The sequence below is a fragment of the Rhinoraja longicauda genome, chromosome 24, assembly GCF_053455715.1.
Source record: "Rhinoraja longicauda isolate Sanriku21f chromosome 24, sRhiLon1.1, whole genome shotgun sequence".
NCBI lineage: Eukaryota > Metazoa > Chordata > Chondrichthyes > Rajiformes > Arhynchobatidae > Rhinoraja > Rhinoraja longicauda.
This window is the reverse complement of record NC_135976.1, coordinates 19,430,154-19,443,323: the sequence shown is the minus strand read 5'-3', so window position 1 is coordinate 19,443,323 and position 13,170 is coordinate 19,430,154. Positions and strand designations below refer to the sequence as shown.

Here is a 13,170-nt window from a genome sequence, read left to right as displayed (position 1 = left end):
TTTAAAGATGAAATATGATGGCAAAATCTCCAGAGACCAGAGAGCTGCATCATTCTCGACTTTACGTTAATGTATTGATTTTAACCGTATTTGTCATATTCAGACACAGGCATTGCAAGTTGGCATTGAGACAAGTTAAGTATAATGATGAAGGAAATATCTTTATTGCATTTTCCGGTTGGACTGGTTAAGCAATACTGTTGGGGTCCTTGCAAGTACCAAAGTTCGTGTTGGTTATGGAACCGATGATCGATGATTCACCGTCACATTTTAGACCATCTTCACAGGGACATTTGTAATAAACGTTATACAAGAGCTGAAAAGACAGACACAATCTCAATATTAATTAATTAATCAATCAACCATAGACGGCAGTTAACTATTTTTCTTCAGCCCACCAGAGATGAATGCATACCGAGATGGATTAGCTGTGATCACTTTAGGTTTTAGATTTTAGAGATACAACGCAGAAACAGGCCCTTCGGCCCGTGCCGAACACTATCTTACACACTAGGAACTTACCAAAGTCAATTAACTTACAAACCTGTACGTCTTTGGAGTGTGGGAGGAAACTAGAGCACCTGGAGAAAACCCTCGTGGTCACTTGAAGAGCATACAAACTCTGTACAGATAGCACCCAGAGTCAGGATCGTACCCGGGTCTCTGGCACTGAAATGCAGCAACTCTATCACTGCGTCACTGTGTCCCGATTAGGTGGAAAATATATAATTTGGAACCTGAGGGGCAGCGTTTTCACAGAGAGGGTGGTGGGCCTATGGAATGAGCTGCCAAAGGAGGAATTTGAGGCAGGTGCACTAACAGTATTTAAAAGATAATTGGACAGGTTAGGCAGGTGAGAACTTTATTCCTTGGAGTGCAGGAGGCTGAGGGGTGATCTTATATAGGTGCATAAAATCATGAGGGGAATAGATAGGGTGTTTTTTCCCCCAGGTTAAAGGAATCAAGAACTGGAGGGTCAAGGTTCAGGGTGAGAGGGGAAAGATTTAATAGAACCTCAGAGGCAACTTTTTCCACACTAACAGCATTTAAAAGACATTTGGACAAGTACATAGGAAAGGTTTAGAGGGATATAGGACTAGCGTAGATGGGGCATCTTGGTCGGCATGGACTGTTTGGGCTGAAGGCCTGTTTCCTTGCTGCATGACTCTATGAGTATATATACCATCTAATTTCATCACTCAATGATGCTCTTCGACTGTGACTAGAAGAGTCGAAAGGAATTTCTTTAGCCAGAGGGTGGAGAATCTGTAATTCATTGCCATAGACGATGGTGGAGGCCAAGTCATTGGGTATTTTTAAAGTGGATGCTCTTGGTATGTAAGAGCATCAAAGGTTAAGGCGAGAAGGCAGGAGAGTGGGGTTGAGAGAGAAAAATTGATCAGCCATGACTGAATGGCAGAGTTGACTCGGTGGGCCGAAGGGCTTAATTCTGCTCTTTTGTCTTCTGGTCTTGTAGAGATGATCTGGCAGCTGGGCGAGAGGTATACTCTCACATCTGAACGGCAGCCACTGAAGGTTGCAATGCATCAATGCATTCTCATTAAGGATGGCCGGCAATGACTGCTTTCTCAGTAGTGATCGTACAGAACAGAGCAGAGAAAGGCTCTGTTTGCTGTTTTGGAAGAGATATAAAAGATTGGGCAATATCATTTGGAGAAAAACTAAGAGAGCTCACAGGCTTCCGTGATGACATTTATTTTTCCCAAGAAAACAAATTGCTTGGTCATTATCACATTGCTGTTTGCAGGACCTTATTTTATGCAAATTAACGGCTGTATTTCCAACACCACAGTACTTCAAAAACACTTAAATGAGTGTGAAGCAGTTTAGGACATTTCACTCTCAGGAAGTTAATGCAATTCTTTTCTCCTTATTATAGTTAGAAGAAATTGATGTTGCAAAATTAATATAAAGTAAAAGTGTATTTTACACGACAGAATATGGATATCAGTATATGTCATAAAACCTATTTTATTATTAAAATATCTCTTGTAACCCAAAGGCATTTTAATTTACAGTGACTGGCAAAATTCAACCTTAATAATAAATACCAGGTTTCAATAATGGAATGAAATGCAAGATATTTTTTCCTGTACATATTTTCTTGAATATTGCTGTTATTTCTTTGCAATTTTAATGAGTGAAAGTAATGTTGACCACCTACATGACTTGAGCAGGAGTTTCTTTCAGCACCTTTACCGGCACACCTTGCAAGACTCAGTCCAGTTTCTCTTTGACAGCAACCACTCTTGCACTGAAAGCTTCCAATGCAAAGTTCTCCATTTAGCTGAATAAAAACAAGACATATTTTATTATTATAGAGACATGCAGCATGGAAACCAGTCCTTCAGCCCACCAAGTCCGTGGCAACCCTCAATCGCCCATTTATACTAATCTAATCCAACTGTATTCTCTCCATATTATTATCGATTCCCCTTGGATTCTACCATTCCACTTAATGATATTGAACATTTTGGATATCATTTTTCAAATTCAAATTGATACAGCATGGAAACAGGCCTCTTGGCCCACCGAGTCTGTGCCCACCATTGAACACTAGTCTAATATTATCCCTCTTTTTCATCCGCTCTCTACACACTAGGAGAATTTAGAGTCCAATCAACCTACAAATGCTCATTTCTTTGAACAAACCCGCACGTGGGAATGTGGGAGGAAACCGGAGCTCCCGGACGAAGCCCACGCAGCTACAGGGAGAACATGCAAACTTCACACAGACTGCGCCCGAAGTCAGGATGGAACCCAGGTCTCTGGTGCTGTGAGCCAGCAGCTCTACCCGCTGCACCCCTTTATTTTACATGTTACAAATTTTGAAATGTGATTTCCAAAAAATAAAACCCACCAGCTAACTTCATTTACACCCTTTGCATTTTGCAACCTAATTGGCCACTTAATCATATGGAAAAAGTGCAAACTAGGTCACCTTTATAATTAATACACCTTTAGACTGTTTTATGAATAATTTTAATTAAACAACCATCAGTTTTCAATTGGGATCTTTTACTGAATGAACATCCAATAATTGTTTTACAACCAAACCCCTGTGGCAAATTTAATTTTAATTGCGCTGATTTATTTAAAAAGTAGAAAACATGTCTCTATGAAAAAGGTCTCATCACCCTACTGTAACTTAAATCTAACAGCATCTCTGTAATCTCCGAAGAAGATTTTGTTGAAGTAATTAAGGACAAATTCATAGGAAATCTCACCACAAACACTTGTTTAGTTTAATTTAGTTTAGTTTAGAGATACAGCGTGGAAACAGGCCCTTTGGCCCACCGAGTCCGCACTGACCCATATCCACCCATACACTAGTTCTATCCTTCATACTAGAGACAATTAACAGAAGCCAATTAACCTACTTTGTCTTTGGGATGTTGGAGGAAGCAGGAGCACCTGGAGAAAACCCACATGGTCACAGGGAGAACGTACAAACTCTGTATGGACAGTACCCATAGTCAGGATCGAACTCGGGCCACTGGCGCTGTAAGGCGCTGTAAGGCGCTGTAAGGCAGCAACCCTACTGCTGCACCACTGTGCCGCCCATTGTGATCCTTGTAATCTCTTTCATATGACCATCCTCATTGCTAATGCCCATTGCATTGCCCAACATAAGTAGTTCTCTGTGAACTTTGCATGGATCTTACCAGGTTCAGGAACAAGCCTCTCTCTGGAGCTGCTGTTCCCAGCGCAATGCAGCTTGCAAGAAAAAGCAAAGTTAACTTCATTTTACAGAGTGATGAACAGTTGTAAGCTCACTGAAGACATCTCAATGCTTCCTTTTTATAGCTATTCAATAGGTTGCATGCAAGTTAATGATTGAATTTGGCCACTTTAAGCACTTTGTAGTTATTGTAAACAACTTGTTCTTATCTGGTCTGAGGCTGTGGCAGGTGTGATGGAGTCATACAATGTGGAAACAGGCCCTTCGGCCCAACTTGCCCACGCCGACCAAAATGCCCCATCTAAACGTCATACCTGCCTGACTTTGCCCCATATCTCATCAAACCTACCCTATCCATGTACCTGTCTAAATATTTCTTAATGATGTATGTATTTTTTTATTTTCTGCTTTCCATTATTTCAGACTAACATCCTGTTAAAACTTTGCTCACTTTTACGTTTACAGAGAGTCAAGTCAAGAGAGCCTGAAGTCTGAAGAAAGGCTCCGACCTGAAGTATCACCTATTCCTTTCCTCAGAGATGCTGCCTGACCCGCTGAGTTACTCCAGCACTTTGTGTCTACCTGCGAGAGTCAAGAGTGTTTTATTGTCATATGTCCCAAAATGGAAGAATAGAAACTCTTACTTGTAACAGCACAACAGGTATATAAACACAGTGTTCAGTAGATACTGTAATACTGTACAACAAGAAGTTCAATAAAACAGAAACAAAAATTCTTTCTGAATTTCTGAATCAGATCATACTTCAATTATTACACACAAAATCCATCTACCCCACAAATATGCCTGATACATTTATCTCGCTCATGTAGTGAGGATATTCACACCCACAATTTCAGATCATATAAAGGCCTTGTAAATTATAGTATTGTATGGTAACTAACCTCAGAACAGCATGGATGAAATATGGCTGATGGGCCAAATGGCCTCATTTGTGCTTTACGTTTGGTTCTCCTGGTCGGCTTTGACCAGAAAAATAAAAAATAGCTCAGTTCAGATATATTCAAATTGGAGGAATAGCACCTCATTTTTCGCTTGAGTAGTTTACACCCCAGCGGTATGAACATTGACTTCTCTAACTTCAAATAGCCCTTGTTTTCTTGTTTTCCCTTTCTCTCTCCCCTCCCCTTCCCAGTTCTCCCACCAGTCTTACTGCCTCCGACTACATTCTCTCTTTGTCCCACCCATTCCCTTGACATCAGTCTGAAGAAGGTTCTCGACCCGAAACGTCACCCATTACTTCTCTCCAAAGATGCTGCCTGTCCTGCTGAGTTACTCCAGCATTTTGTGTCTACCCATTTTTTTTAATCATTCGTCAGTCCTGCCATCCCAGGAATTAACCTGGTGAACCTATGCTGCACTCCCTCAATAGCAATAATGTTCTTCCTCGATTAATTCTGCTTTGATAGCTTACAACTCAACGGTATGAACAATGAATTCTCCAATTTTAGATAACTTCTACCTAGCCCATCCCCTTCCTAAGCACCCCCCTCCCTAAGCACCCCCCTCCCTTCTCCCACATACCTTCCGTCGCCCCTTCCTCTCCTATGCCCCAACAAGACATACCTATTTCTCCTACCAACAATCCCCTCCTCCTTTACTAATCCATTTTATCTTAACATACTAAAGAAGCTTTTACCATCCATCTTTATATTCTTGGCCAGCTTACCCTCGTACTTCATCTTTTCACCCCATATTGTCTTTTTTGTTACCTTCTGTTGACCTTTGAAAGTTCCCCAATCCTCTGGCTTCCCGCTACTCTTTGCTATGTTATACACTTTTTCTTTTAGTTTTATTCCATCCCTAACTTCCCTTGTCAGCCACGTTTGTCTCTTACTCCCCTTAGACTCTTTCTTCCTCTTTGGAATGAAATGATCCTGCATCTTCTGGATTATGCCCAGAAATTCCTGCCATTGGTGTTCCACCATCATTCCTCCTTGGATCCTTTTCCAGTCTGCCTTGGCCAGCTCCTCTCTCATGCCTTCATAGTCCCCTTTGTTCATCAGCAACACTGACACTTCTGATTTAACCTTCCCCCTCTCAAATTGCAGATTAAAACTTATCATATTATGGCCACTACCTCCTAGCAGTTCCTTTATCTTGAGTTCCCTTATTAAATCTGGTTCATTAGACAACACTAAATCCAGAATTGCCTTCTCTCTGGTAGGCTCCAGTACAAGCTGCTCTAAGAATCCATCTCGGAGGCACTCTACAAACTCTACAAACTTCCTTTCTTGGGGTCCAGAACCAACCTGATTTTCCCAGTCTATCTGCATATTGAAATCTCCCATAACCACAGTGGCATTATCTTTGTTAAATGCCAGTTTTAACTCCTGCTGCAAGCTAGTTGTGTGAGAAGAGATATGGTTGGGAACTGTGCACATTTTGTTGTTCATTTTATCGTTTTATGTATGCTCAGACATTTCAATTCTAATGCTTTATTTACATATGATAGGGAGGCTTATTATACACCCAATCATGAGAATGTCCTTCTGTGTTAAACTATTAATCCAGCCACAGCATTACACTGCCGATAAGCAGTTTCAACAAACACTTGCAAAACTAACAGTTCACTCTCCTACACCAAAGTAAATCCACTTTTTGTTACCTCTTTATCAACCTCTATCGGATAACTGTCGTGTGGTTCTCTGGGAATTTGCCTTCAGCAGCAGCTGGAAAAACACCAGGTGCTACGCCAGGCATTTTACAAACACTTTTACTGTGTCAACTATTAATAAATCCAAACCTCGTTCCTCGAACATTGACACCAACACATATACGAAAGGACTGCTCCTCCACTGTCAGAGTAATGCCAAGCGCAAAATGGAGGAAGAGCACCTCATATTTCACTTGGGCAGCTTCCAACCTAGTGGTATGAATATTGATTCCTCAAACTTCAAGGAATCCTTGCATTTCCTCTTTCCTCATCCTTCCTCCACCCTAGTCATCCTACTAGTTTCACTGTCGTCCTGCTAAGTTTCACTGTTTGCATTCACTCGTTATCACCTACTTCACAGCCTACAATGGACCATTGTGGGCTCCACCTTTCCTTGATCATCGTTGCTGGCTTTGTTTTATCCTTTTGCATATCTCTTATTCATTTGTTCTTTGTAACTATTCATATCTCTAGTTTCCCTCTCCCCTGACTCAGTCTTAAGAAGGGTCTCGACCCGAAATGCTACCTATTCCTTTTCTCCAGAGATGCAGTCTGACCCGCTGAGTTACTCCAGCATTTTTGTCTACCCTTAAAGAAACGTTGTGAACATGGTATATGAAATACTCCTTTGAATCTGAAGAAGGATCCTGACCTGAAACATTGTTTGTCCATCCCTTCCATAGATGCTGCCCGATCCACTGAGTTTCTCCAGCATTTTCACAAGTTCACAAGTTATAGGAATAGAATTAGGCCATTCGGCCCATCGAGTCTGCCATTCAATCATGGCTGATCTCTGCCTCCTAATCCTATTTTCCTGCCTTCTTCCCAAACCGTTGACACCCGTTCTAATCTAGAATTATACTATCTCTGCTTTAAAAATATCCACCGACTTGGCCGCCACAGCACTCTGTGGCAATGAGTTCCACAGATTAACTACTCACTGACAAAAGAAGTTCCTCCTCACCTTCTTTCTAAAACAACGCCCTATGGCGAGTCCGGAAACTTGTTGGTTGTAGAAGAAGTTTATTGCAGCCGCAATATTCGAATACAGAGTTAAACAACAAGGTAAAGGACAACCATCAAAAACTTACTGTCTTCTTCGAAGACTTCGCCGAACTACTATTTCGGGCGCCAAACGCGCACATGACATCGCTGGCCAATCAGCGATGTCGCTCCCTGGACCAATCCCCGTGGTCGCGTTCACACGTGACCTCGCTGGCCAATCCAAGGGTTCGACGACCTGGACCATTCTCTATGGTCGCTACATGACCCCCCCCCAGAACCCGAGGTGCGGAACCTAGCAGGGAGCCGGATTTCGCGACCATAACGAGTACGGAGAGGGACAGCCTGAACCACAGGAGCCGGGGGTTCCGGACTTGGCGGAACAGCCGGAACGGGAGGTCCTGGAGGAACTACCGGAACGGGGGGTCCTGGAGGAACTGCCGGAACGGGGGGTCCTGGAGGAACTGTCGGAACGGGGGGTCCTGGACTGAGCGGAACTAACGGAGGTTGGCCTCTCCTAGGGGTTTGACCGACCAGGACTGGTTGATCCGGATCCAAATGTGCAGGTTTGAGCCGGGACACCGAGACGAGCTCACTCTTGCCGCACATGTCTAAGGTGAAGGTAGCCGTTCCCTTACGCAAAACCCGGAACGGCCCTTGATAGACCCTCTGCAACGGGGCGCGATGGGAATCTTTTCGCAGAAAAACGAACTCACAGTCCTTCAGGGAAGGCGGTTCATGTACCATGGGACACCCATGACGTGAAGTCGGAACTGGAGCCAGGGAGCCCACCCGTTCCCGGAGAGATGCTAACACTGATGGGACTGTAGGCAGCTGGTCTGAAGGGTCCGGAAACAGATCTCCGGGTACTCGAAGTGTCAAGCCATATACTAGCTCTGCGGACGACGCACCGAGATCTAGCTTAGGAGCAGTCCGGATGCCCAAAAGAACCCAAGGGAGCTGGTCTACCCAGTCCGGGCCTTCAAGCCTTGCACTGAGGGACGCCTTAAGTTGGCGGTGGAACCTTTCTACGAGTCCATTTGCCTGGGGGTGATATGCAGTAGTGGGTTGTAACTTGGACCCGTACAGTTCTGCGAGCGCGGCCCAGAGGGACGAAGTGAATTGTGGGCCTCTGTCAGTGGTAATAACTGCCGGGACCCCGAATCGAGCTACCCAATGAAGGGCCAAAGTCATAGCACAAGACGCTGACGAAATATCAGACAATGGGAAAGCCTCTGGCCACCGGGTGAACCGATCCACCACCGTGAGGAGGTGGGTGTAGCCCCGGGAGGAAGGCAAAGGACCGACCAAATCCACGTGGATGTGGAAAAAATGAACAGCCGGGACCTCGAAATCCTGTACGGGGGGCTGGACATGGCGCTGGACTTTAGCGGTCTGACAGGGAACGCAGGCACGCGCCCAACCCGCTACCTGTTTCCGTAGGCCATGCCAGACAAACCGAGCTGCTACCAAAGCAGAGGTGGAGCGGATGGACGGGTGCGCCAGCCCATGAATGGCATCGAAAACCCGGCGCTGAAGGGAGGGCGGTACTACCGGCCTGGGACGGGGAAGAGAAACATCGCACCAGACTTTTGTGCCTTCTGACCCACAAGCTACCTGGGCCAACTTCAATCCCGAAGTGGTGGACTGGTATGCCGAAGCGGTATCCGCTAGAAGCTGTGCCTCCGCAAGCTCTTGGGGATCCACTTCGCAGTCCACCGCCGAAATAGGGGGAAAAGCAGGTCTAGACAGGGCGTCAGCAACGGCATTAAGCTTACCCGCGACATGACGGACATCGGTGGTGAATTCGGAGATAGCAGTCAGGTGCCGCTGCTGGCGGGCCGACCATGGGTCAGACAATTTGACAAAAGCAAATGTTAATGGTTTATGGTCCGTAAAGGCCACAAATGGGCGGCCCTCAAGGAAGTACCTGAAATGACGAACAGCTAAATAGAGGGCCAAAAGCTCTCGGTCAAATGCGCTATACTTCAGCTCAGCCGAATTTAGTTGCCGGCTGAAAAACGCCAAAGGCTGCCAACGGCCACCGACCTGCTGCTCCAGAACCCCGCCCACCGCCACGTCAGAGGCGTCAACCGTCAGGGCCGTGGGGGCGGAGGGGCTCGGGTGGACCAACATGGTGGCGTCTGCCAAGGCTGCCTTAGCTGCTGTAAAAGCCGACTCTGCGGTCGGGGACCATATCAACTCTACCGGATTCCCTGCAAGGCATTGGAAAAGTGGGCGCATGACTCGCGCAGCTGCCGGAACGAACCTATGGTAGAAATTAACCATGCCTACGAACTCCTGTAGCCCTTTTACTGTGGTGGGCCGAGGAAATGCCCGGATAGCCTCCACCTTTTCGGGCAAAGGGGAGGCGCCGGCAGGGGTAATTCTGTGCCCTAAAAAATCAAGAGCAGGAAGGCCGAATTGACATTTGGAGGGTTGGATTATGAGCCCGTGGTCTTGGAGCCGCTGGAAAACGGTCCGCAAGTGGGCCTGGTGTTCCTGCACTGAGGGGCTGGCAACCAGGATGTCGTCTAAATAAATAAACACAAAGGGTAAACCCCGGCCCACGCGGTCCATCAGTCGTTGGAAAGCCTGTGTAATTAGACAGTGACATTCCCTCCACGGACTTATACAGACAAAAATGGGAAAAAGAATTAAACCAAGTAATTACGAAAGATACTTGGGAAGAAAGTTTGCAACATATACATCAGTGTTCACTAAACGCCAGACATTCTCTAATACAATTTAAAGTAATACATAGGTTACACTATTCAAAAACAAAACTACATAAAATTTTCCAACATATCTCACCTAAATGTGATAAATGTCAACATTTAGAAGCTACATTATTTCATATGTTTGCAAACTGTATAAAAATTAAAAAATTCTGGGTAAATATTTTTAGCATAATATCTAAAGTAACCAGCACACAATTGGACCCAGATCCAAAATTAATTATACTCGGAATATTAGAATTAAATCAAACATTTAGAACAACACAAAGAAACTTTATGGATTATAGTTTAATAACAGGAAAAAAATTAATTCTAAAATTTTGGAAAGGCCCTACGTCCCCCACAATCAAAATGTGGATTATAGAAATGACGGAGACCTTAAACGTGGAAAGAATCAGATTTTCCCTGTTGGATAAACAGGAATTATTTATTGGAATATGGTCTCCTTTTATTGATTACTTAAAGGGTCAGAATGGTTCAGCACAGGAACCTGACTAGCACTCGGACTAAAGAATGGATGAAATGCTATACTTTGAAATGTACGAATATATCTCGAATGAAGTTTTTGTTATTTTAATAAATTTCTCCACTCTTCTTTAACTAACTTTTTCCTTATCTTTATAATATGTTTTTGTTTTTGTTTTTATTTTTCTTCTCTCTTTTTTCTTTCTTTACTTCATCTATTTCTTTAGTTCTATCTAGTTTTAAAAAAAAAAGGGGCAAAAGGTATTGGAGACAATATAATAATAATTGACAATATTATCAATTAAAAAATGTATGACTGTAAAGATGTAAACAGGTTATGTACCTATCTCCAATAAAAAATTTATTCAAAAAAAAAAAAAAAGGAAAGCCTGTGCCGCGTTCTTTAAACCGAAAGGCATACGCAACCATTCAAACAACCCGAACGGAGTAATCGTTGCAGTTTTCTGTATGTCCTCCGGTCGCACCGGGATCTGGTGGTATCCTCGCACCAAATCGATTTTGGAGAACACCACCGCTCCTTCCAGCCCAGATGAAAAGTCCTGTAGATGCGGTATGGGGTAGCGATCAGCCGTGGTGACAGCATTGAGACGCCGATAATCGCCACATGGTCTCCACCCCCCAGATGCCTTGGAGACCATATGTAACGGCGAGGCCCACGGGCTGTCAGACTGACGAACAATTCCCATTTCCTCCATCTTCCTGAACTCTGCCCGTGCCACCACCAGTTTGTCTGGCGGTAGCCTCCTGGCCCGAGCGAAAACAGGAGGGCCTTCGGTGCGGATGTGATGGACCACGCCGTGCTTGGCCGAAGATGTGTCGAAACGTTGAATGAGCAGCTCTGGAAACTCCGCCAGAATCTCAGCATACGAGTCGGGGGCCGCGACGACGGCCTGGACAGTAGGGCTGGGCGAGGAGGCGATTGTCGGAGCGACGTGCTCATCTTCGGCGGAGGGTCGGAGGTCGTTACCGCGGACATCAGGGTCCAGTGAAAAAGCCCAGAGAAAATCTGCTCCCAAGATCGCTTGATGACGTCGGCTATGATGAATGGCCATTCGTACGTGCGGAGGCCTAACACAAGGGACATCTTCCGTATACCGAAAGTGCGAATTGGGCTGCCATTAACCGCGATGAGGGTGGGACCCGTCTTACCCGATCTGGTTTCGAGGTCGGTCGGCGGCACTATACTGACGATGGCTCCCGTGTCCGTGAATCGATCATGGACATAGAGGCGTCGGTTCTGGCCAATCGTAACTGCCCCTATGTACGATCGGCCGAGGCATTTCCCGCGAAGGTACAAGGTGAGCGGCAGTTGCGGGATTCGCTACCCCATCGTAGGTGATAATAGCACCAGCCGCGCTTGTGCGGATCTTTTTGGCGGGCTTTCGGAGAATTGGCGGGAGACGTGGCGCCATCTTGCCGTCGCTGTGGCGTGGTCACTGATGTCGAGACCTTGTTGATCGAACCGCTTGCCTGGTCCTTTGCCTTGTTTTTAGCCGCTATGAGCGCGTCCGCTTTCGCTGCATATGCTTCGGGGTCCTTAAAAGAACAATCCGTGAGCAGCAGTCGGACATCCTCAGGAAGCTTCTCGCGGAATGCCTGTTCGAACATAGGGCAATCCGTATGCTCACCGGCTAGCATCATCATTTCGGACATGAGGACGGAAGGCAGTCGGTCTCCAAGATCCGGTAGGTGCAGAAGTCTTGCCGCACCACCATGCTTATTAAACCCGAAGATTCGCAGTAATACTTTCTTCAGGGCCTCGTACTTGCTTTCCGCAGGTGGATTAACGATGAACCGCATCACGCGCGTGGTCGTCTCCGATGATAGAGCGCTGACGAGGTAGTAATACCTCGTGGAGTCGTCCGATATCTTCTTTATATGAAATTGAGCTTCGGTGTGTATAAACCAAGATTGCGGTGCGTGCGTCCAAAACCACGGAAGGTGAACGCTTACCGCGCTTGACTCCGGTGTGCCCGGCGCGACCATCGCCGACGAGGCGTCGGGTCCCTGCATAGTCGGTGATCACGTCGGGGTCACCAATATGGCGAGTCCGGAAACTTGTTGGTTGTAGAAGAAGTTTATTGCAGCCGCAATATTCGAATACAGAGTTAAACAACAAGGTAAAGGACAACCATCAAAAACTTACTGTCTTCTTCGAAGACTTCGCCGAACTACTATTTCGGGCGCCAAACGCGCACATGACATCGCTGGCCAATCAGCGATGTCGCTCCCTGGACCAATCCCCATGGTCGCGTTCACACGTGACCTCGCTGGCCAATCCGAGGGTTCGACGACCTGGACCATTCTCTATGGTCGCTACAGCCCTTTAATTCTGAGGCTGTGACCTCTGATCCTAGATTCTCCCAACAGTGGAAACATCCTTTCCACATCCACTCTATCTATGCCTTTCATTATTCTGTAAGTTTCAATGAGGTCCCCCCTCAACCTTCTAAACTCCAGCGAGTACAGGCCCAGTGCTGTCAAACGCTCATCATATGCTAACCCACTCATTCCTAGAATCATTCTTGTGAACCTCCTCTCGACCCTTTCCAGAGCCAGCACATCC

General features: G+C 45.7%; 1 protein-coding gene across 1 annotated transcript; it reads right to left on the bottom strand.

Annotated features, from left to right (window-relative positions):
• Positions 1 to 187: 187 nt before the first annotated feature.
• Positions 188 to 3,767, bottom strand: LOC144605308 (colipase-like). The gene is made up of 3 exons (XM_078420425.1): positions 3,687 to 3,767; positions 2,186 to 2,308; positions 188 to 316 (listed from the first exon to the last, which is right to left on the bottom strand). The coding sequence occupies exons 1-3, from the start codon at positions 3,765 to 3,767 to the stop codon at positions 188 to 190; spliced, it is 333 nt and encodes a 110-aa protein (XP_078276551.1).
• Between the last annotated feature and the right edge of the window lie 9,403 nt (positions 3,768 to 13,170).